We start from the raw sequence: 23,883 nt of genomic DNA on the forward strand, positions 1-23,883 counted from the left end.
AGGGGGGATTTAGATCTTAGGAAGAAATGTTTTCCTGTGAGGGTGGTGAGGCCCTGGCATGGGTTGCCCAGAGAAGTCATGGACTGCCCCATCCCTGGAGGTGTGCAAGGCCAGGTTGGATGGGATCTTGCGCAGCCTGATCCAGTGGGAGGTGTCCCTGCCCATGGCAGGGGGGTGGGAGCTGGATGGGCTTTAAGGCCCTTCCCAACTCAAACCATTCTATGATTCTATGATGGTTCTATGATCTGGACAGACCTCCTCACAACTGCATTTGCAGCACCTTCTACTGCTCTCAGGCCATTTATGAACAAATGGAAAATGTGAAAGAAACCAAAACTATGCCTCATTCATCCTCTATCCCTGCCCCAAAGTTTGCTGCCAGACTCTGTGAATGGGCAGCTGCCCTTGGAGTGCAGAGCCTTACCCCGTGGTGTCTCCAATTCCATGAGCAAGACAGAGCACACGAAAGGGCCACCATCAAACCAAGTCTGCATCCACTGCAAAGCATTCTTTTCCTTTTACAGTGGGTCTGAAAGAAGCGAGAAATTTTCAAAGCCCAAAGCTGGTTCTGAAGTCTAAAGCCAGGCAAGCAAAAGGGTTTGTTTAATAGGACTGAGCAGACAGCCCAGAAACCCGTGAGAGCAACACCTCCCTGCAAATCAGATAATTCATTTAGCAAGTGAAAAATAGCTTCCCAAGGTTCACAGCACCGGGGCAGAAATCAAAGAGCATTTGAAGGAGGATGGAAAGCCAAGCAAGGCTTTGCCTGTCCTGCCCTCCCACCAGATCCCCACCAGCCCAGCAGGCTGTGAAGGAGACCACAAAAATATTTCACTCATTCCATACCGCTTCAAAACCTCAGAGCCATCCTTTTCCACGGGGATTCGGGTCTGCTGCCACACGGAACTCCAATTCTTTTCCTAGCTGGCAAATAAAATACATCCGTATCTCTGTGTCTAGCTATATAGCCAATGTATATGAAATTATAAAGCCCCTGGCACATATCTTGCGAGAGCTAATTATAGGATTTGGAAGCTAACATGATAATATTTTCTTTAGATGTGTGGTGCAGATGTAATTACATCTCTGGAGATGCCAGCCGCAGATGACGCAAGATGCCCTTATGTAATCGCCTGCACTTATGCAGTTATGGAAATTTTCCCTCTCTGGCCCATCCCCTACTTTCCCCTCAACTCCTTCTTCTGTTTTTCACCCTCAGCTCTTTATGGCTTATTCAGAAGGTGATGGGGTGAGGTCAGTAGGCCAAGTGGACAAGAAGCAGAAGGGCAGTTTGCTAGGTAGAAAGTCTGTTCCTAGGTTTCCCTGTCTGCCACATCAATGAAGGAGCAAAAGGAGTTAACGGCTTCGCATCTGCTGTGTTGGCTTCAGCACGGCTGGGAAGAGGTCCCCATCCACATTTCCACCTGATGGACTGGAAGAGGGTCACATCAGAGCCAGGTGTCCCTCCAGCCCTGGCATCTACTATGGCTTGGATGTCAGCCAGGCAGCCGTCTGCTCCATCCTGCATGCCATGGAGGAGCACCTGCATGGAAAGCCCACTGTCCCGTCACTGAGAAACAGCTGGAGGATTCCAAACTGCAGAAGAAAGTTTGTCATTGCAGGGAGGGTGACTTTGTGAGACACAAACACTTCGGTTGTTCTGAAGGTCACTCCAGGGTGCACAAAGATCTCTCAGATGACCCACAAAGTCACTTCTGCCTGGGCAAAATCACAGCGTGATTGCAGGTGTCCAGCCAAAAATGCTTCCAAAGCAGCCTGATTTTTGCCTGCGGACCCCTTCTGAGTTTATTGCTCCATATTCTCTCTGTCCCACTGCTTTTCTCCTGTTGCTGGACAGGAAACAGAGGTCAGAGATGTGGATCTAGGCTTTCATCACCAGTGCTGTTCAGAGAGGACGCAGTCCCCTGACATGACCAGTAAACCCTGCCTTAACTGCAAATATTCAGGAGAAAAGGTTGATAAACATCCTGGAGGCATCACCCCATACTTGCCGCATGTATTATGGTTGAGCACCTGCCCACTCCTACCCTCTTCCATCCCTCTTGCCAATCCTGAGTCCTTTCTTGCTGTGCTTTAGGGCTAATACATGATAGGGAGAGGTGACTCCTGGCTCCGGCCGGTCCTGCCACCAGTTAAGGTTGCAAAGCTGGGTTGTGAAGACCTTTCTCATTTGCTCCACACGGCATCTGAGCCAAAGCACGGCTTGAGGAGGACTGGAGATGAGCAAAGCCTGAATCCTTCAGTGGCCAAGAAGAAGACATCAGGAAGAGTTTGGAGAGCTGAGGAAGGGGGAATTGGCCGTACATGATCTACAGAAAAGGAAACAAGAGAGCTGGGAGCTGGAGCTGGGAGCAGAGACAAAACCACTGGTTTGCCCACTGGGGAAACTTGTTTCCAGACATGGTCCAGCGCCAGGAACTGCAGAGTGATTTGGCTTTAGGGTAGGGAATAGTCACATTTCTCTGAGGATAAAGAAACCATGGCGAAGTCAATAGCTGGGCAATGTGTTTGTTGTTCTCACGTCATTTATTAACCACAACTGTAAACTCCCAACTGAGCCCAGGGCCATCGGCTGGTCATGGATTTAGATGGCATTTCAGCCCACATCTTCAATCAACCCAATCCTCCTCCCTGTGGTCTGTCAACTGTGTCGGCTGGATTCCTGGGGATTGGAAAGGGAGCGTAGACCTTGGGTCCTATACAGAGAGGCACCGTGGAGGTGCTTCAGGCTTCCTGCTTGGTCCTCCATCACCCTTCCAGAACCTCCTTCTTCCCAGAGGTAGAGGACCCTCTGGCTTCTGCTTTTGCTGAAGCCGTTCACCCACCTCGTCTTAGCCAGAGTCCTTGGCCAGGAAGGAGATGGAACTGGTGGGCAGGGACAGTGTGTGTGGAAGAAGCATCATGCATAGACACCACTGAGGATCTAACCCCGATGTTCCTCCCTTGTAATGCTGAAAAGAGCTGTGCTGAATCCCGATGTGGGCAGATATGGCACTTTGAAAAGACCTAAGTGGTGATCTGGTGATTTCAGTGCAAATCTTGCCCAAAATTTGTTTTTCTCCAACTTATTTTTGCCAGACCTGGCCTGCTTTGGGACTGTGAAGGGGAGTTTTGCCTCCGTCTTTCTGGATAACCACCCAAGAATGTTAAAGCAAGCTTCTCCACTTTAGAAATCAGTTGGAAAACCTGGTAGCCCCTGACTTTCTCAAGGCTACTGCCTGGTACCTCGTCAGCATTGCTACCATCACTGCTTCTCTTGGGGTTTTTCAGCCAAGGCATGAAGTGAGAGCCAGGGAAAAAGGACAACGTTCCTCCTCTCCTTTTATTTTCCAGCTTATAAGTTCTAGATGAACATCTTGGCCAGCATTAATGCGGTTCGAGCTCCTGCCAGAGAAACAGGCGCTCTCCTCCCCAGCGAAGGCTGTGTGGATTGAGGGCTGGAGAACAAAACCCCGCTCCGCTCATTCCTCAGCTGCAGGAAGGAAGGTGGTCATTTAATGCCCGTTTCTTCAGTTACAGTGAACAGGCACAGGACAAGAGGGACATATGGTTAGGACTAGCTTTTACACAGCATCACATCTTCCCCCCACGCACCTACGTAGCATGGCCAAGCCACCACATTGGAGCATCCCAGCAGACATGCTGGATTTTCAGCACCAGCAGCTAGAGATGCAGGAGCCTCCCTTGATTTATGGGAAGACCTGGGCGATGCACCAGGTTGGGGCTTGACAGCGCTGCAGAGGCTTTGTCTGCTCTGTGTCGATACAGGAGGAGACAGCTTAAACCAGCAGGGAGGTCTTTGCCAGAATCGGAAACCATCTCTCTGGATGACATAAACCAGAGTCTTTTGGCTTGTTCGTGTTGCCTCAAGCTGAGCAGGCAGATGTCATCATGGATTGGAGATAGAAAGTGTCCCCCCACCATAGGAGATGGCATCAATCCAGCTTTGCAGTGCCAAACCAGCCTCAGGACCCCCTGCCAGGCCCCTGCTGCAGCTTGGAGAAGGTCGTCTTCCATTCACAGCTCTGTGTGGGTATGAAGAGGCTTCATATGGACTCAAATTATTCCATTTAAGAAGCAGGAACAACCTCTTCCAGCATTTTAAGTTCCAGACCAGTTCAATAGTGGGATCCCACTGCACAGGTACAGGTGCAGGTGAACCTCCAGATACAGAGAAGGCTTTTACATCCCATAAGCAGTCAACAGCTTCTTCTTGCGTAAATAAACATTGTGTGTTCACGTGACATTTTTCCTGGGAGCTCAACCACAGAGTTTGCTCAGATTGTGCAGATTGGTGGTGATTTTATCAGCTCTCCTACCAGTAAAGTTGAATTTTCTAGCACGGCAAAGCCACACCAACCTACCAGCAGCTCTCTGCTCATTTGGCTATGGTCCCTATGGTCTAGGCAAGACATCCACAACAATCAAGTGAAGAAATGTCTCTCCAGAACCAAGTCCTTGCATGTTCAACACCCATTGACTGTCGCAGAAAGCAGGCTCAGGTCCTTACTCCAAAGACCAGGCTGGAAATCTCTGGTCTAATAACAGAGACTGAGGAAGAGCTTCAAACAAAGGCTGATCTGGAGGTAATACATGACATCTGCTTTCAGCATGCAACCTGCTGGATGTCAAGAACTTATTACAAAAGCAATTAGTTCACAGCTGAGGTCTGAAGTTATGATGTTGGTTTGAAAGCTTTGGAAGTCTCTAGCCCAACTCCACAGCCTATGCGGGACTGTCATCATCACTAGACAAAGTTGGCTTTGGCATTGCCCACCCAGGGCACGAAGACATCTCAGGGTGGAGATGCCTTCACCTCACTCATGACCTGAAAGCACAAGCGACAGCCAGGAGGCTCTCACTTAGGAGTTTTTTCTGCTCCTCAAGGCTTTGAAAGTGAGCTTCCCTGCAAATAAAGGAGGTTAGCTGGAGGGAGGAAGAAGAGTCTTGCTCACATCAAGATTTTTTGCTCTGAGAAGTTCCTCCCAGAGCTTTTAGGGAAGAAATCCCAATGCATAGAGCCAGGCATCTCCACTCCTATATCCGTTTCTATGTCTACCTTGAGCACATCAATGCTTTCTGCCGTTCCCCAGGGAAAGTGCTGGGCCAGTGATGCTCCTTCAGACTTCACTGCAGCTGATATTTTGGTCCTTAGTGCAGAAACACTTACACTTCTGCAGCTGCAGTCCAGAGACCCCAAAGAGCTTTAAGATCTTGAAATGTCTCTAAGAAGAGTGACATCACCCTGCCGGGGAGATGCTCAGAGCATGCCAGTTCTGCAAGGAAAAGGAAAAGGATCTGGGGAATAAAGAGTTTGGGGTTTGGTAGGGTTGATTTTTCCTGTCCTCAAGAGGAAGAAGACTTTGAGGAAAAACAGAGGAAAAAAAAAACCCAGAATTTTTCTTTCTGAAAACTGAAGTTTATTGCAGAAGAGAGAAATTCAACAGGGTCTCCTTTGACAGCAGCCCGTCCAAGGGATCCATTAAGTAGAGGAATAGAATCTGCTTCTTTCTTCTTGTCCTGCTAAACACTTTGCAGTCTCAAGACTTGTTCCAGAGATCCATCACCTTGGCACGGTCATCATGGTCATGAACAGCTTCAGCCTAGTGTGGAAAGAGAGATTTGGAGAGGGGCTGCTTCTCTGGCATGAGCTGCTGGAGCTGGGAAAGTCAGGGTAGACTCATTGAAGAGCTGGTGGTGCCCTTCCAGAGACAGAGGAGCCTCTGATGTCTGGTGGTACTGCCTCGGGGCTGCTGTGTTTCTCTTGGCTGTTTTAGGGCAAAGACTGGGATTGCTTCCATGGCCCTGCAGGGGAAACCAGAGTGGGATATAATGGTTGGATACAGGGCTGATCCCGAGCCATATACCAGGGCTGAACAAGGAAAACCACGCCCATAATGTCTCACCCAAAAGGATTAAACTGGGATTCAGGACTGATGGATGCCGTGCGCACCCTCAACGTGAGCCATGTGAAGTGATAGCCTTCCCTGCTGTTGAACTGAGGGAGAAAGGGGAAAGATGTAACCAGCTTCAAGAGCACTTTGAGGGATGGAGGTTTGGGTCCAGGTGGATGTTCAAAGCCTCTTTCCATAGGTAGGAGGAGGCCAGTCCATCACGGCTGGGTAGGGATGGCTTTCTGGGTGGGTAGCCCCAAATCCTGTAATACAAGGCTGGAGGTTACCTTGTTTGAGTGGCTCGTATAGCACTCGCTGTATTCGAGTCTGAGTTCACACTCCAGCTTCAGACTGGTTTCTGCTTCCCACCCCCGGCTCCACACAGCTTGTGGCTCCAGAATTCCCCCAAATGGGTGAGCTGGCCCTCACGCTTTCAGCCAAACTTTCCAGTTCCCCTTCTATATCCTTTCCAACCCCTTTCATGAGCTCAAAGACCAGCTGTAAAGGATGCTCTGACCGCCACTCCATCAGCTACCCAGTGTCCCCACAAGATGAGCTATGGAGCCAAACTTGTCTTGGAAAGAAAATCTCTTGCAAGTTATCTTGATAACAATGATCTTGCCTAACTTAACAAGCAATTAAGAATCATAGAATGGTTTGGGTTGTAAAAGATCTTAAAGAACACTTAGTTCCACCCCCTCTGCCATGGGCAGAGACACCTTCCACTACGTCAGGTTGCTAAAAGTTGCTAAGAACCCCTTGTCAGACCTGTGGTTCTCCAGCCAGAGTCTTCTATGGTGGTGAACAGGAACCATCACCTGGAGGCACCACAGGTGATTGGCTCTGGGTACCCAAAAAAGGGCAGTGCAGAGATGGATAGAACCCCCAAAGAGATGAGACCAAGCCTTGCTGGTTTTGTCCCATGAGGACAGGGAAACACAACGGCCTGGATGCAGCTGGCTGTGCAGGAGGATCTCTGTTGCCCCTCAGAGGTGGTGGAGGAGCTTTGGTGGGGGTGAGCTCAGTGGGTGCAGAGGTTTATGTCACAGCGAATGGAGACCTGGGTAAAAAATGGGAGTTCAGGGTTCAGATGTTTATGACTTGCCTGCAAGCACCAGGAGTATGGATGATCCCAGAGTTTCCAGCATTCTCCAAAGCCTCTTCCATCATGATTTATTCATTTGTGGGAAGCACTAAGACATAACGCAACCCCCAAAGAGACACCGAACACAGCCTTAACCAGCTGTAACGTCAGTATACTTCCTGCCTGCTGTGAGAACTGCTGAGCCTGGAGGATGCTGCAGCTCCACACTGTGCAGCCAAGGGTTTCTTTGCCTGGGCAGTTTCCCTAAATCCCACCAGTGGGAAGGGTCCATGCCCTGATGAAGCTCCTGCTTCAGCTCTGATTATTGCAAGAGCCATCCCTGGGATGGAAAGGGCTTTCTATTTATACAACTGTTTCCAAGGTGTGCACCACGCATCCTGCTGCTGGGAAACTCTTGTAGCCATGTATAAGCCAGCCTGTTTCTTGGAAGTCTTTGCTTCTAAAGCCAAAGGGCAAAATTAAGCTCTTGAGCCTCCACAGGTATCCATTTTGGTATAATTTCCACCTTCCCAATGCACCCCAGCAGTGCATTTCGCCATGGTTTAAATGCATGTGTAACCCATATTTGATTATTGTTAACATTATTGCTGTTTTACCCTTCTCGCTGCTATCAGCCCCCCGCTAACGATGCTATGTTTGCGAGGCTGCGACCGGTGACTCCTTTGATACCCATTCATCCTGCCAATAGAAAATTCACTTGAGCAAATAAGTCTAAATTAGCAGCAGCTTTGTGTAGCTTTATTTCCCTTGCTGCACTCCTTTCACGACTGCAAATAACCTAATGTAAGCGTTGAGGCCAGCTGGCCCCTGATGGGAAGCCTGATTGCTCTCCTGCCGCAGCGCTGGCAGCCACGGAGGGAGGAGAAGGAGCTCTGGACCATCCTGTATTGCTAGGGCTCTGCTCTGAATGATGGTTTGGGAGGCATAAATTGATGGTGAAGGAGGGAGGGTAGGATCCAGGTCCAGCCTCTGTGGAGTGATGGGCATCAGACCATTTGTCCAAATGTCCAAATTGTCCAAATGGGCTGAGACCAGCCAGAAAGTGCCCAAGTTCAGGGAGGACAGATGGACAGGCAGACTATTTGATGCCTGCGTCCTCATCTGCAATAACCAGGCGAGACAACAACTGCTCCTTTCCCTTTCCTCTGCGTTAATGGGCTAAAGCAGAAGTAAATCCCTCCGTAAAGCTTTGGGGGTTGGAACTAGATGGTCTTTAAAGTCCCTTCCAACTCTAACTATTCTATGATAACTTTATGTTTTGATGTTGTTTAATGCGTGTACAGCTTTCTCAGGGAGTTTGGGGTTGAGATGGGTCAGCGTCGGTGCATAAAGAAAACATGTCCTTTCTGGGTGTCAGTCTGCTTCTCTTGTGCACTTTGGTGAGATTTAGGGTAGCAATTAACTCGAAGCAGCTTAAAAACAAAAGCTGAGGCTGTTCTAGAGTTACTGGGCTGGACTCATGCTCTCTGTCCCTCTCTCCATGGTGAATGTGCTCTTGGTTCAGCCACGCAGCTGGGAAGCATCCCCTCCAGGATGGGAAAGTGGAGGAGCGGGATCTTGTCCTGGAAAGAACTTGAAAAGATCATTTGAGCAAAAACAGGCAGTCAGACCCCCAAATCCCAATTTGAGCAAAAGCCAGTTGTTGGGCATCAAAATCCTCATTTGAAAAAAAAACAAGCAGTCAGACCCTAAAATCCCCATTCGTTAGAGCAAAACAACCTGTTGGACCCCAAAATCCCTATTAGAGCAAAACCCAGCTGTTGGACCTCAACATTTCTGTCTCAGCAAAACCAAGCTGTTAGACCTCAAAATCCCCATTTGAACAAGTTATCAGACCCCAAACCCGCTGTCTGAGCAAAACCAGGCGGTCAGACCCCAAAAATCCCTATTTGGAAAACAAACAAACAAACAAACAAACAGTTGCTGGACCTTAAAATTCCCATTTTAGCAAAAATAAACTGACAGGCACCAAGATCATGATTGAAAACAAAAAAATGAATCATTTGACCCCCTAAATCCCCATTTAAGGGAGAAGAAAGATAATAGTTCCCAAAATCTCTATTAGAGCAAAACTAATCTATTGGACCTCAAAAATCCCTATTTGAGCAAAACCAAGCAGTCAAACCCCAGCATCTCCATTAGGAAAAAAAACAAAGTATCAAACTTAAAAACCCCTATTTGAGCAAAAATAAGCCACCAGATCCCCAAATCCCCATTTGAGCAACTACAAGCTGTCAGACTGCAAAATTCCCCTTCGAAAACCCCCAAGAAGTCAGACCCCCCCAAAGTCCCTGTTTGAGGACACAAAGCCCTTCTGCGCCGTGATGGGTAGAAAGAGTTAAGATCCCGTGGGCGCGGGCAGCCCAATCACACCGAGCTCGGTGCGGCCCTTGGCCCCAGCACAGCAGCAGGTTGCTCTCAGCAGGTGTTATTTTAAGTTTTTTCCTGGGTTACCAAACAAGGAGACAATGAACGTGGAGACCCGCGGAGGATGGGGAGCTGGAGGATGCACCCCTGGGCTGCCCAGGTAAATCCTGTTGGGTGGCGGCTTTTGGGGACGCTCTTTCTTTTCCTCTCCTTCCCCCCTCTCACTGATCGTCTTTGTTCGAGTCCAGAAAGAGGCCAGGCAGGGGAATGAAAGGTTTTCAGTGGATTAGTGTGGGGCTGAGCTGGTGGGACCCCACTGCAGGTGGTTTTTTTCAGGGTGGAACATACCCACTGGGCTGTGGTGGCACCAGGGGGTTGGAGCAGAGATGGGGTGCCTGGAGGTGGGCTGCTCGGAGTGGGGAGAGCTGCTATTTCCCTCCCTATAAACTCACCCTGGATCACGCTGGCATCTACCAGCAACAGGACTTTGTACCCTAGTGGGTTTTGGGGCACCCCCCAGGTTAGCGGCGCTAATCCAAGGGGCTCACTTGGAACGCGGTCTTTGGGGAGGAGCAAGCATGTCCCAAGCTGGCTCTGCGCCCTTGAAATTTCTCAGGGTAAGTTAATAATAAATCACAGCCGGGTCAGCAGTGTGGGTGGTGGCTGGGAGGTGGTGGTGCGTCCCCTCGTTGTCCTTCCTGCTGGGACAAAGGTTTGGGCAAGATCTGGGGACAGCAGAGCCAGGCAGGGGTGGTGGGGACTGCTGCTTGGCACCTTTGTGGAGATGATGGCTCACCCCAACGGGCAGGAGCAGAATTACCCTGACAACACTCAGGCCAGGCCAGGGGTCTAAATCAGGCAGGAGGGGGATCCGGTGACAAAGGGGGTCCTCCTGCTTCCATCATGAGGTGCTCAGGGCCGAGGACAGGGTTTGTGCTGGGCAATAACATTGGGATGCCCCAAGATTTGGGATCTGGGGTCAGACAAGGATGCTCAGGTAGATGCTGGGGTGCCAGGCAAGGTTGGTAGCTCCCCTCTGGGTGACTTCCACGGGACAGCAGGCACCTTTCCAGCACTCTGTGGTGGACCATGAGCTTCTCTGACCCCCACCCCACCCCTAATGCAATGATCTACATCAGGCAGCACCATGGGGTCAACAAACAGCAGCCCATCTCCAGGCACTTTGCTGAGGAGGGGAGCCTAGAATATGGGGAAACTGAGGCACAGAGGGCTGGGGTGACTTCAAGTGGTCCAGCCTGTGGTGTAGAGCATCCCAGACCTGCAGCTCTACAACCAGCACCAAGGTTGTTCCATCAAACCATCTGTTCCCCATGCCAAGTGAATTCAGGTAGTTTTCCTTGTGCTACCAAAGCTGGCATTTTCCAGGCAGTGGTTGTCACCATGACTGTACTGGGGGACAATGACCAGCCCAGAGCTGGTGCTGAGCATCTTCTGAGTGCAACCACAACGGTAGGTGGGCATGGATGAGACTATGTCCAAACTCTTTCTGATGGACACATAGGATTTAGGTTGGTAGTTTGGGCTAAGCTTGAAACCATCCTGTCCTGCTGGCATTCATTGGAATGATGGGGACAGACATGCTGTGCAATGGAAAATCCCTCTTATCTGTCTTTGGGTGCATTCTGGAGGACACCAGCCTGGATCCAAACCTCAGTTTCTGGATAGCAGCCTGGGAAAGTAGGAAAAACACCCCCGAGGGTGAGGACTGTGCCAGCCATGCTGCCCCATCTCCTCATCTAAGGCAACACCAATGGGCAACCGCAGCATGGCTTGCTAAAACCTCCATCCTGCATGGCAGGACAATTCATGGTGGAGGTGACCCTGGGGATCTCCAGGCCACCACCTTGCCCCTTGAGGTAGGCTCAGCTATGAGGCCAGATCCTGCTTGGTCCATTTGCGGCTTGAAAACCTCCAAGTCTGGAGACTGCAAAACCCCCCCAGCGGTCCCGTATAAATCACAGAGCACTACATTACATCTTCACATCACCCATTGAGGTTTCTCTGGGGCTTTGGCCACCTTGCTGCAGCCTCCAAAGCAATTTTGCTTTCTTCCCTTATTGGAGCAGCTCAAGACTGGCGCAGCCTGTCAGGTGCTTGAGCTTTTATTCCACACCTTTGTCTGCTCTTTTGGATCCAGAAAATGCTGTGGATTAAAATTGGGAACACTCTGAGGTGATGAACTGTGGTGGACCTGGGCTTGGAACAGGTGGAGCAGCTCATTCTGGATGAGCAATAATAATGCCCAGATTGATTTATTGATACTTTTACTGTCGATCAGGGGTTTCCAAGTAGCTGCCAGGCTCTCTAAGCCTTGTACTTGCGGAGGGATGCTCTGGGGCAACAGCATCAGCCACAAGCTTGGACCCAGCACAAGCTTCTAGTGTTCCTCATCATCCTCACCATCATCACTTCCAGGCACAGAACATAGGAAGGAGGGGGCATTCCAGAAGCACCCCCAGCGAGCAGAGAGGGGTGGAGGACAGGCAGGAGGGCAAGGAGCCAAGGCCATGAACTCCACAGCGGAGGTTTCAGCTGTGATTCCCCTCTGTTGCCCCTTCCTGGGGGATGGGGACTGGGAAGGTTGGTGGTAGAGCATGGCCCTGAAACACAGAGACAAACCCAGGAGGAAAACTGATAGCAAAGCGGGAGGATTAGCTGGGGGAAGGTGGAGCAGGCTGCACTATTCAGGCTTTGTCGGAGTGGAACAATGAGGCCTTTATCGAGGAAGGGAGGTGGTGGGTTGGCAGGCTGGCAGGGACAATTTGGTACACAGAGTGTCCCTTGGTCAGCTGCGGGGAGAGGGCACTAGGATGTGGGATGAGATAGTTTGGTACCCGGTGTCGCCTAGCCAGCTGTAGGGGCAGGGAACTGGGACATGGGATGGGACAGGTTGGTATAAAATGTGTCCTTTGGCCAGCTGGGGGGACATGGAAATGGGACATGGGATGTGGGACAGGATAGGTTGGTCCCTTGGCCAGCTGGGAGGACAGGGAAATGGGAGATGGAATGGGGGATGGGACAGGTTGGTACCCATCATGTCCTTTGGCCAGCTGGGAGGACAGGGAAATGGGGACACGGGATGTGGAATGGGACAGGTTGGTACCAAATGTGTCCCCTTGGCCAGCTGGGAGGAAAGAGAAATGGAACATGGGACGTGGGATGGGACAGGTTGGTACCCTGAATGTCCCTTGGCCAGTTGGGAAGAAAGAGAAATGGAACATGGGACGTGGGATGGGACAGGTTGGTACCCTGAATGTCCTTTGGCCAGCTGGAAGGACAGGGAAATGGAATATGGGACATGGGATGGGACAGGTTGGTACCCAGAATGTCCTTTGGACAGCTGGGAGGAAAGAGAAATGGAACATGGGACGTGGGATGGGACAGGTTGGTACAACCAAAGTGTCCCCTGGCCAGCTGGAAGGACATGGCACATGGGATGGAACAGGATGGTGCTCAGCATGTCCCTTAGCCACAGCCAGGGACCTAGGGAAACAGGGACATCAGAGATGGGACAGGACAGTCCCTCGGGTGGTGGGACTCATCCCAAGGTGTCACATCAAGCCCCACACATGCTGACCACATCAGGGCAGAGCTGTGACAGCTCTCCCTGCTGCCCACACAGAATCATAGAATCATTAGGTTGGAAAAGACAATAGAGATCAACTCCAACCGTACCTGTCCACTAAATCATGTCCCCATGTGGGGTCCTCAACCATGGCCACCCCTCCCAAACCCTTTGGCAAAGGGAATCATGGCAAGTGCTTTATGAGAGCGCTTTGTGTTTCTTCTGGGACCCCAGAGACCTTCAGAGTTGAGAACGAGGAGCATCCCATGCTGGGAACATCCCACACCAAGTGTTGTCACCCGCTCTGGACGTCAGTATAGGGACCTTAGGGTGGAGAAAGCCATCCCACAGGCTCTCCCTCACAGTGATATGGGCTTCGGGAAGAGCCAAGAGCCGTCTGGGTCTTTTCATCTCCTCTCTTTTGTTTCAGGCTTATTATGTAAATAGCTGATGCGGCCCCTGTAATGAGAAAGTAGTTTCCCAGAATACAAAAGGCTCTAATTATCTCATTAGCAGGCAGAAAGGAAAAGGAAATGTTTCTAAGCCGCTTGCTTTTATTTCCCACAGCAGCCCACGAAAGAGTAGCTCCTGAAATGGGGACCTTCCTGCCCCAAATCCTGACACCCTGACCCGATGCCGCTGTATTGGAAGGAGAGCAAAGCAAACCAAGGTCCTCACATCTCAGAAATAGCCACATACCGATGGCTTTTTACTGGTCCCAGTTATGCTGAGGATGCTGTGGGTCCTTGTATGGAGCCCCAGTGTTCTCAGCTGCTGGGATAGGAAGTTGTGGAAAGTGGTGAGGTCGTAGAGAGACAGAATGGTCCCCATCTTCCTGAATTGGATGTCCTTCAGCAGGACGCCCAAGGTGGGATCTTAGCACAGAGCTTCAGGATGGGTTTCTGCGGTCGCATGCCTGCAACAGGATGTGATAGAAAACAGCTTTAGCAATATGGAGGTTCCTCCCAGAAGGTGGCATCTAGGATGGCTTTAGTGCGACGTTGCTTTCTGAATTCACGTCTCCCTCGCTTCTAGTTAAACACCCAGTGCTCGAGGACAGAGCTACAAAGGTCCCAGTGCTGCAGGTCCTTCCTGAGATCTCCAAACCCTGTTTCTGCTGGGGTTTGCTCTTGCCCAAGCACTCTATTCCTCTCCTCAGATCATGGTCCTGTGGTCCTGGCTGAGTCCTCGGTGAAGTGACTGGAAGCTGCCAATGCAGCAGCAAACTCTTTGCTGGTTTGGGTTAACTTTCTGCCAGATCTGTGAGTTGGATCAGGCTGCGGAGAGAGTCAGAAGGTCCAGATGGGATCTCTCCCACAGCTTGATGCAAAGCTGCTTACAGGCCACGATTCCTGCCGTTTCCCAGGGGATTTGCCTGGCTCTCAGGGAAAAACTGCAGGGGTTTCTCAGACCACAGGGCCTTGGGGAGAGAAAACAACTTTCCACTTGCTTTTGTGTGCAAAGCCAGCCCCAGAGCTCAAGTATCATGTAGCTCCTCAACAATATCACCCTGCAAGCCATGGGCAAAGACAGGACAGCTCAAAGTCAGCCCTTCTTAACATCAACATCAGTATTAACAAAAGCAAGTGCCCCAGGTAGGACTGGTGCATTCACTATGCATTCTTACCCCACCCATAGCCAGAAGCCTCTTTCAAAACCTCCTTAAAGCACAACAATGGGACTTCTCCAGCCTGGCTGTATCTTACAAAAATGATTTGCAGCCACTTGGTCCAACAGCCCTCCAACCCTCACACTGCAAAAGGGTTCAAGGCTCAAAGAGTGGCTTAGCTGAGCCCTTGGATATGCCAGGCAATGTCCTGCTGGAGTTCGGAGACTGCTCTCGCACCAAGGGTGCTGCTGGAGAGCTTGTCCATCTCTTTGTAGCCCAGCAGCTATTGTGGAGTCTTTGCACAGGGGGATGTAAGCTCATGGAATCACCAAGGCTGGAAAAGACCTCTAAGATCATCCAGCCCAACCATCAGCCCAACACCACTGTGCCTACAAAACCATATCGTGAAGTGCCATGTGTAAACATCTTTTGGATACCTCCAGGGATGATGACGCCACCGCTGCCTTGGGAAGCCTCTTCCAATGCTTCACCACTCTTTCAGTAAAGAAGTTTTTCCTAATACCCAATCTAAACCTCTCCTGGCACAACTTGATGCCATTTCCTCTGGTCCTATCACTTGTTACTTGGGAGAAGAAACCAACACTCGCCTCACACAACCTCCTTTCAGGGAGTTGTAGAGAGAGATGAGGTCTCCTCTCAGCCTCCTCTACTCCAGGCTAAAAAACCCTAGTTCCCTCAGCCGCTCCTTATAACTGCAGTGCTCCAGCCCCTTCCCCAGGTCTGTTCCCCTTCTCTGCACACGCTCCAGCCCCTCAATGTCTTTCTTTAGTGAAAGGCCCAAAACTGAACGCAGGATTCAAGGTGTGGCCTCACCAGTGCTGAGTCCAGAGGCACAATCCTCTCCCTGATGTGCAGACACGCAGCAACCCCATGGCCAAAGAGGCATCTGAAGGTGGCTACAAGAACTTGGCACTCCTTTATCCTCCATCCTGCCTTTCTGAGTTTCCTTTTTGGCCCTGGATGCAGGGGACGACTCCCCCTCTCACAGCTCCCATTTCCTTCAGCAGGGATAAATAGCAAAAGAGAGGTCTGTGTCCTAGGGAAGAAGCAGGAGTTGTGCATCTGATATTACCTGGCTTTTGGTTGTGGAAAATGCTTGTGGTCGAAAAGCTTGAGATTTGCATGTTTTCGCAGACAGGTTCAAGTGCTTTCATGCTGTATTTCAGCAGAGGAGGAAAACCTGGCAGCCACTAAGTCAGGATGTCAGAAGAGGGGGAAAGGAGTTGGAGGAGGTGCAGAAAACAACCACAAGAATTACTTGAGGGCTGGAAAAAAATGACTGCGAGAGACGGGAAAAGGTCATTCTGTTCCCCTCTTTGAGGCAACTTAAGAAGGGTGTAGAAGAAAAGGAGGTGCCGACACACTGGAGCCAGGAGAGAGGTGCTGTCCCTGCACCTTGAATCGAACCTTGTGGAGGAGCTCCAAGCCGGGTTTGGGTCATAAGAAGGCAACTGGTGATGGCCCATGACACACAGGCAGCAGAGAAGTAGCTGAATGGTCTTTTTGGAGGATGTGATGTTCACGAAGAGGCTGAGGGCTGTTTGCTCAGCCTGGAGAAAAAGAGGGATGTGACTGCAAGTTGTGTCTGCAACTATCTGATAGGAAAGACTTCCTTCCAGTACTGAAAGGGGGCCTACAGAAAAGCTGGGGAGGGGCTCTTTATGAAGGAGGGCAGGGACAGGATGAGGGGGAACGGTTTTGAGCTGAAAGAGGGGAGATTGAGATGAGATTTTAGGAAGAAATATTTTCCTACGAGAGTAGTGAGGCACTGGCACAGGTTGCCCAGGGAAGCTGTGGACGCCCCATCCCTGGAGGTGTTCAAGGCCAGGTTGGATGGGGCTTTGAACACCCTAGTCCCTGCCCATGGCAGAGGGAGTGGAACTGGACGGTCTTCAAGGTCCCTTCCAACCCAAACTATTCTATAATTCTATGATATGTTGGCCCAGTCAGATCACAGTTCTTGGCTTTCAGTGGTGTTTTTTCTCCAGGACCTGTTAATGTTTCACCAGACACAGGTGATTTCACTCTCTACAGGTGTCTCCTCGCTGCTAGCCCATTACCTGTCTTCCCTTCTCTCTCCATATAATTTTCTCGAAGAATCGTAGAATGGTTTGAGTTGGAAGGGACCTTAAAGATCACCTGCTTCCAACCACCCTGCCATGGACAGGGACACCTCCCACTGGATCAGGCTGCCCAAGACCCCATCCAACCTGGCCTTGAACACCTCCAGGAATGGGGCAGCCACAACTTCCCTGGACAACCTGTTCCAGTGCCTCACCACCCTCACTGTGAAGAAATCCTTCCTTATGTCTAGTCCAATAATCACAGTAAATTTTTACAACCCTTTTAACACTTTTTCTAACCTGCTCCACCACCCCAGGACGTGACGACTTTTTTCCTTCAGCCATACCAGCTCTCTGACACGGTTGCCAACAAACTGGAGAGCCACCAGAGCCCTAAACACAGCACAGGTGTAGGTCTTACCCCCCTCTGGCAAAAGAAAAATGCATGTTTTCATTGTATGGGTAATTGCATGCTTATTAAAACAGAAGCAAACAAACCCAACTATTGAAGGTCATGAACACACCTGTTACCGCAATTAACAAGGGGGGGTGGATTTTTGACCTTCAGATGCCTTTGCTGCCCGTCCTGCTGGGAACACATGCCTGGGATGGTGCATGTGCCAAGGCACTGCCTTGCTTTCAGGCTGTTTGCTTGAGCTCTCTCTACCCGAGACCAGTGATTGATTTCCTTCTCGCATGGCACGGTGCCTAGGTATGTCTCCCAAAGGCCTTTGTTGCTAGAGTGTTAACAATTAACCTACTCAGGCAGAAACAGAGCCAGGCCTTCATAATCTAGGCTTAGTTAACCATTCAGATGCTTATCTGAAAGTGATTTTTCTTCCGTCTAACTGGAAGGCATTCACTACCTCATTTGGGTAAAGCAAGTGTGAAGACGCGGGAGTGACAGGACGAAGGGGAATGACTCTAAATTGGAAGGGGGAAGATTTAGATTAGATATTAGGAAGAAATTCTTCACTATGAGGGTGGTGAGGCCCTGGCACAGGTTGCCCAGAGAAGTGGTGGCTGCCCCATCCATGGAGGTGTTCAAGGCCAGGTTGGATGGGGCTTTGAGGAACCTGGTCCAGTGGGAAGTGTCCCTGCCCATGGCAGGGATGTGGAACTGGATGGGCTTTAAGGTCCCTTCCGACCCAAACCATTCTATGATTCTATGATTTTACAGATTATTACATTTACAATAGCATCTAGAGATCCCCTGGAGCTGCAGACACAGTTAGAAACCATGGTAAGATGTAGCCATGAAGATTTTACCTACTACAGTTGGGGTAAAGGAAATTTCACACCAGGTTTTCTGCATCAGGCATAAAAATATTGTTTTCTCCAAGGCAGGGCTGTTGAGGAAAAGGCCAATGGGCCACCATGCTTGGATGGGACAGGGAGGTCAAGCACCACGAAGATGGTGGGTACGTGCACCATTGCATGAAGTCATAGAATCATAGAACAGTTTGGTTTGAGAGGAACCTTAAGGACCATCCAGTTCCACCTCCCCTGCCATGTGCAGGGACACCTCCCACTGGATCAGGCTGCTCAAAGCCCCATCCAACCTGGCCTTGAACACCTCCAGGGATGGGGCAGCCACGACTTCTCTGGGCAACCTGGGCCAGGGCCTCACCACCCTCAAAGGCAAAAAAATTCTTCCTAATAGCTCATGTAATTCTACCTTCCCCAGCTATAGAGGAGACACAACAAAGGTAAGGTGCTGATGTGGAGATGCCTACCAGGAAGGCTGCTTTGAATTGATCCAGGCAGACAAAGAAACCCTTTTCAACTTTTATTAACACAATAATGCTGGGAAAAGGGAAATTAGCTCAGTGTTTGTTCTGGAAAGGTTCCCTTCTCCACCTTTGTGTCTGCAGAAAGTCCCTTCACTTGGTGTTCCTGTAGTAACCACGGGGGCTCTGGGGAAATGGGACAAGGGTAGAGCTCAGCAAGGGCTGACTGTCGGCCCTTGGAGGTGGTGGCTGTGATGGATGGACAGACGGACATAATTTGGAAGCGATTTGGGTAAAGCTGGTCTTCCTCAGGAGGTAGGATGATTCTTGAGAATCTGCTGCAGATGGAGAATGAGGTGGTCCTGGTGAGCAGATGGGATGCAACATCTGGATAGATAACACATCTCAAAAGGGGCAGTGGCTGTCAAGTTGCTTAAAACTCCTGCTTTGGTTTTCCACCTGTCTGAATCCTTTCCACACCACCACAGGACAGGGGAAACCACTTTCATCCCTCTGCTGTGGCTCTGAGGTCTCTTCCAAGCCCAGCTGTGCTTGTAGTTGACTTCTCTTTCCTTCTAAAGGACAGACTTGAGAATGTAACACTGGTAAAGGTGAACCAGTTCAGCTTCTCTCAGCCCCTCTGCGTTCATGGACTGTCAGGCTCAGCACCCTTTTTTCTCTCCTTGGCAATCACCCGTAAACCCAATTTTAGTTTGTGTTCCCATGGGAGGGAGGTGGTTATGAGATTTAAGGAGAAGAAAAGTCCTGAGGAAGTTTTTAATCAAACATTCCTCCAAACCTGGAAGGATTAAAGAAGACCTGGAGCCTCCAGAGTGATTTCTTACCTCCCTATGCTCAGAACTTGATTTCACAGTTCAGCTGAAGAGTGACCCTGGTGAAACCTGAATGGAAGTGGAGCTGGCTAGAAGAAACAAAAAGAGAGAGCTGTTGTTCTTGAAAAAAATGGCCCTTTTTGGCAAACCAAGCTGTACTGTCAGGGATCTGTTGGCACTCTGGAATCCCCTTAATAACATGTTTGTAATGCTTGTCCGTATGCTGTGTTTATCACATCCGGGGTTTACAGTAAACATAAGCTAATAACCTTTTTTTTCAGTATATTTTCTTGGATGATTTCCAATTAAAAGGAAAGGGGAAAAAAAACACATGAGAAAAGGTCCATTTTCAGAGTCTGGCCCTGTGGAGCAGCTTTGAGCCTATATCCAGGAAGCCCCTCTTGCTTTGGGTTGCTGGCACTGAGCAGGAGAGCCACCTCAACATCCCAGTGGGCTTGGGACACGGCCTCAAGCAGAAGCCTGCTTGATATGGAAAGCACCACCCGTTAGCCAGGAGGCTTCCAAGGGCAGAGAAAGGTTGTGATACTCTGCCGGTGAAGACCAATGATGGAAATGCCATGGAGCTGAGCAGGCTCTCAGAGGTGTCCTGGAAGGTATTGCCACTCCACCCGGGCTGTGGCTTTCACCAGGCAAAGGACAGATTTACGGGAGATTTAGATGAGATCTTAGGAAGAAATGTTTTCCCGTGAGGCTGTGAGGTTGGTGAGGCACTGGCACAGGTTGCCCAGAGAAGTCATGGCTGCCCCATCCCTGGAGGTGTTCAAGGCCAGCTTGGATGGGGCTTTGAGGAACTTGATCCAGTGGAAGGTACCCATGGCAGGGGGCTGGAACTGGATGATCATTAAGATCCTTTCCAACCCAAACCATTCCATCAGTAGCCTGACCCATGGCAGCAGGGTTGGAACTGGATGGGCTTTAAGGTCCCCTCCAACCTAAACCATTCTATGATTCTATGACACTTTCCTCCACTGCTTGTTGTTGCGTTGGCTTGGAATTTTTGGGGGAAGGATCAAACTTTCCAGTGACCTCACACTGCCCTCAGAAAGTCAACATAAATGTGCAAATGTCACTGTGGAATTTACCCAGCAAGGAAAAGCTGATGTGCATTTCTCTTCCAGTTGCCAAGTGCCGGGGGGGGGAAAGGACAACTGCATGGAGGCGATGCAGCCACTGCCATTCTCTTGTCTGGAGCTAAGAATTTCCAGCACATCCCTCTTGTGGTGACTGGTGTCCCATAAAGAAACATGGCCTATAAAGATCTCAAAGTCACTGAAAGACAGGTTATTCCTAAATTACCAGAACAAAGTCTTCCCCTGACCAATAAAAACCAAAACTACTGTGGGTTGAATGCGGCTTTAGGTAGGCAGTCTCCATCCCTCCTCATGGCTCTGCAGCTCAAGTCTCCAGGTGTCCAGCAGGCACTTAGATTGATCCCTGGGCATTGTGCACTCATGAATTGTTGATGGTGTTGTTCTTTAGAAAGTGCCTCTGGGGTGCAATGGGGTGTGAGCCTTTGAGTCTGGAGAGAGATGTGTCCAAATGTCACACACCAGATGCATGACCAGACCTGGATACTTCTATCTCCTAGTGGAGGTTTTGTTACTTAAAACTGATAAAATTATGTGTTTTGATTGTAAGTGTGTCCTGATGCCACACTATGTGATGCTTGTATGATATTAGTTTGCTGCTCAGCCTTTAGACCTCAACCAGTGTGTAACATGGAGATACTTCTTTGGGGGAACAAAGGTGCAAGCTACAAGGTCATTAGCAGTGATTAGAAAATGTTCACCCAAAGCTCACCACTTCATATTGCTGGGGATTCAGCGGGACAAGTCTCCTGTGGACTCTCCTCGGAGGCCGTGATATGCAAGGGAATGGAGAAGGTTACACCACCCCGCGTGTCGTCTGTCTCACAGCTGCCTTGTCCCCTGTCCCTGATGGGCACATCTGGTGTGTCTCAGACCATGAAGGCTCCATCACGCCTGGACAGGAGTTCAGCTGAGATGGATTTCACCAGGTCACCTCCTGAAACCAGTGTTTCTTCCTCTTTGACCACCTCCTTACCGTGCTCTGTCCCACAGGAGCTCTCCCAGCTCGCTGTAGGTATCAGCTCTGTGTCCTCTACCTTCAGCACTGCAGTTTGCCACATTTCTCTACCAGTCCTACAACACAGGGCAGCTCTCTATGAGAAGATCAGGGCACTGGAAAAAGGGAGAAGGAGGCTCCAGGCAGTGCGCCTGGAAGAAGCCTTCAGAAATGCCATTTAATAAAAGTGAAGTACAGACCCTGCTTTAATCCACGACTTCCCTGGGCAACCTGTGCCAGGGCCTCACCACCCTCACAGGAAAATATTTCTTCCTAAGATCTCATCTAAATCTCCCCTCTTTCAGTTTAAAACCCTCATCCTATCCCTGCACTCCCTGATGAAGATCCACTCCCCAGCTTTCCTGGAGCCCCTTTCGGTATTGGAAGCTGCTTTAAGGTCTCCCCAGAGCCTTCTCTTCTCCAGGCTGAACAACCCCAACTCTCTCAGCCTGTCACAGTCACTTTCTGCAAGATCTCCATCTTTTGCTCCATCTCAATCCAACACAGAGCAGCTTCCCCAATGCTCATATTTTATGGGTATTCCCATCAAAAGAAAAAACAACAACAACAACAAAACCCATGGGTATCTGTAACTAAAGAAATTCTGTTGAGAGAGAGAAATCTATGTGGATTTTTCCCTAGTCCCAATCCATGCTGGGGCATAATTGTAGAGGTTTTGTTACCCTCAGAGAGGTAGTGGGGCAGTGCAGACCAGATCCATTACCACTGGGACGAAGAGTGCAGAAACAGCTTGATCTTTAGCTGGGACTTTCAGAAGGGCCTTTCAAAAGTCAGAAATTGTCCTCATGTGAAACCTGCCTTAGGACCAGTAGCTCTGGAGCATCTACTACTCCTCTGAGCAACCTGTGCCAGGGCCTCACCACCCTCAGAGGAAAACATTTCTTCGTAAGATCTCATCTCAATCTCCTCAATGTACAAGCCTACAGATGGGCCAAGGCTGGAAACCTCCATCCCCATGGCCACGAAAGTTGTTCAGGCCTAGGAGAAGTGACAGAAGTAATTCAGGCTTGGGAACTGCAAATGGTCATGTCCAATCAATGCTGTAGAGCTGTGTCCACTAAAGCCTACACAACCTCCTGCCCTGGAGGACCCAACCCTTGGACTGAGAGGCTTAAGAGCAGCTCTTTTGCATAGCAGTGAATGAGATCTGGAGGGCTGCAGATCTGAATGAGATCTGGAGCAGCGTGCAGCATTGCACGCTGCTCCTCCAAGGTGAGTGAGGGTCACGGAGAGGAGGACAACACCATCATCTGCTCCATATCATATACCGAGACATGACAGCTTCTGTCCTTGCATCACCCAGCCCAGAGATTTGGTCATCTCTATACGATGCTGATCTGCAAAGGGTATGGTAGATAAAAGGCACCTCTTTAACAGTCCTTTCCTTTTCTTCCTTCTCCCAGTGCCACTGACCTGTGCCTCCACCTCACCTCTGTGCTGCCATGGCCACGCTAGAAACACTGCCCGTTCTTAGTGACCCGACCTACCCCAGCCTGGAAAACTTCCATAGTTTTGCTTCCGAGCCATCCCAACCCACCTCCCAGAGCACCATGGGCAGCGTAGGCAGCGGAGTCGCCAACGACCAAGAGTTTGCCATGAAGAGCGTGGGGACCCGGACACAGAGCAGTGGCCGGCAGACAGAGGGTTCTCGCAATGGGTACTCCACGCGAGAGATCTCCAATCGCTACTCTGGTGAGGAGAAGACATACAAGTCGGAGAAGGTCTCTAACTCCCTCTACATCAACGGTGACCTGCGCAAGAGTGAGAAGGTGAAGATGGACATCTGTGGGAATGTGACCACCAATAATGAGAAGAACATGCCGCCTCCTCCCCAGTACCGAGAGCCCAGTAACCCACCAAAGATATTGCCAATCTCCGGCAAACTAGATCAGGTGAGAATCCCCACCTCCTGGAGCAGGGTGTTGACCATGGCACATCTCTAAAAACAGAGACCAGGAAACCTTGGGCAATGGTACAATCCTGACAGATATTTGAGTCTTACTATGTAGATGGCATCATTTTTATGTACAGATAATATAATCCCCATTGCTTTCAAGGGGTTGAGCAAAAGGGAATGCTAGTTCTTGAGGAACCCAAGAGCATGATAACAAATCTTCCATAACTTAGTTCCCAGCTCATTTAAGCCTATATTTAAATCACTCTCTATTCCAACCTGCCCAAGATGCCGTGCCTACCACCCTATTGACAGGAGAGGAAGCTGAAGTCAGCTCTTATTTCGGTAGGTCCAGCATCTGAGTCACAATCTTACATTTTGTGCCATATATAGACAATTTCCAACAGCCCACTGCCACCAAAAGCTGTTGTTTGAAAGCAGCTATGACCATCTGTTCAAAATCCTGGTGCTTCTTGTGAGGGACAAGTTGACAAGGCTTGAAAATTAATCCTGTAAGCATTATCATAGAATCATAGAATAGAATCATGGAATGGTTTGGGTTGGAAGGGACCTTAAAGCTCATCCAATTCCAACCCCTCTGCCATAGGCAGGGACACCTCCCACTAGACCAGG

General features: G+C 49.9%; 1 protein-coding gene across 3 annotated transcripts in view; it reads left to right on the forward strand.

The window, feature by feature from the left end:
• The window catches only part of LZTS3 (leucine zipper tumor suppressor family member 3), a 56,681-nt gene that overhangs the window by 22,390 nt on the left and 10,408 nt on the right, over positions 1 to 23,883 (forward strand). For 2 of the 3 annotated variants that reach the window (XM_054064963.1, XM_054064965.1), the window contains exon 2: positions 22,760 to 23,248. In XM_054064963.1, the coding sequence (XP_053920938.1) occupies positions 22,799 to 23,248 (450 nt within the window). In that variant the 5' untranslated portion in view covers positions 22,760 to 22,798. Of the gene's footprint in view, positions 1 to 8,857; positions 9,548 to 22,759; positions 23,249 to 23,883 lie in introns of those variants that run through there. The other variant, XM_054064964.1, reaches the window with a different exon arrangement.

Source organism: Cuculus canorus, chromosome 4 (genome assembly GCF_017976375.1).
Source record: "Cuculus canorus isolate bCucCan1 chromosome 4, bCucCan1.pri, whole genome shotgun sequence".
Classification (NCBI taxonomy): Eukaryota; Metazoa; Chordata; class Aves; order Cuculiformes; family Cuculidae; genus Cuculus; species Cuculus canorus.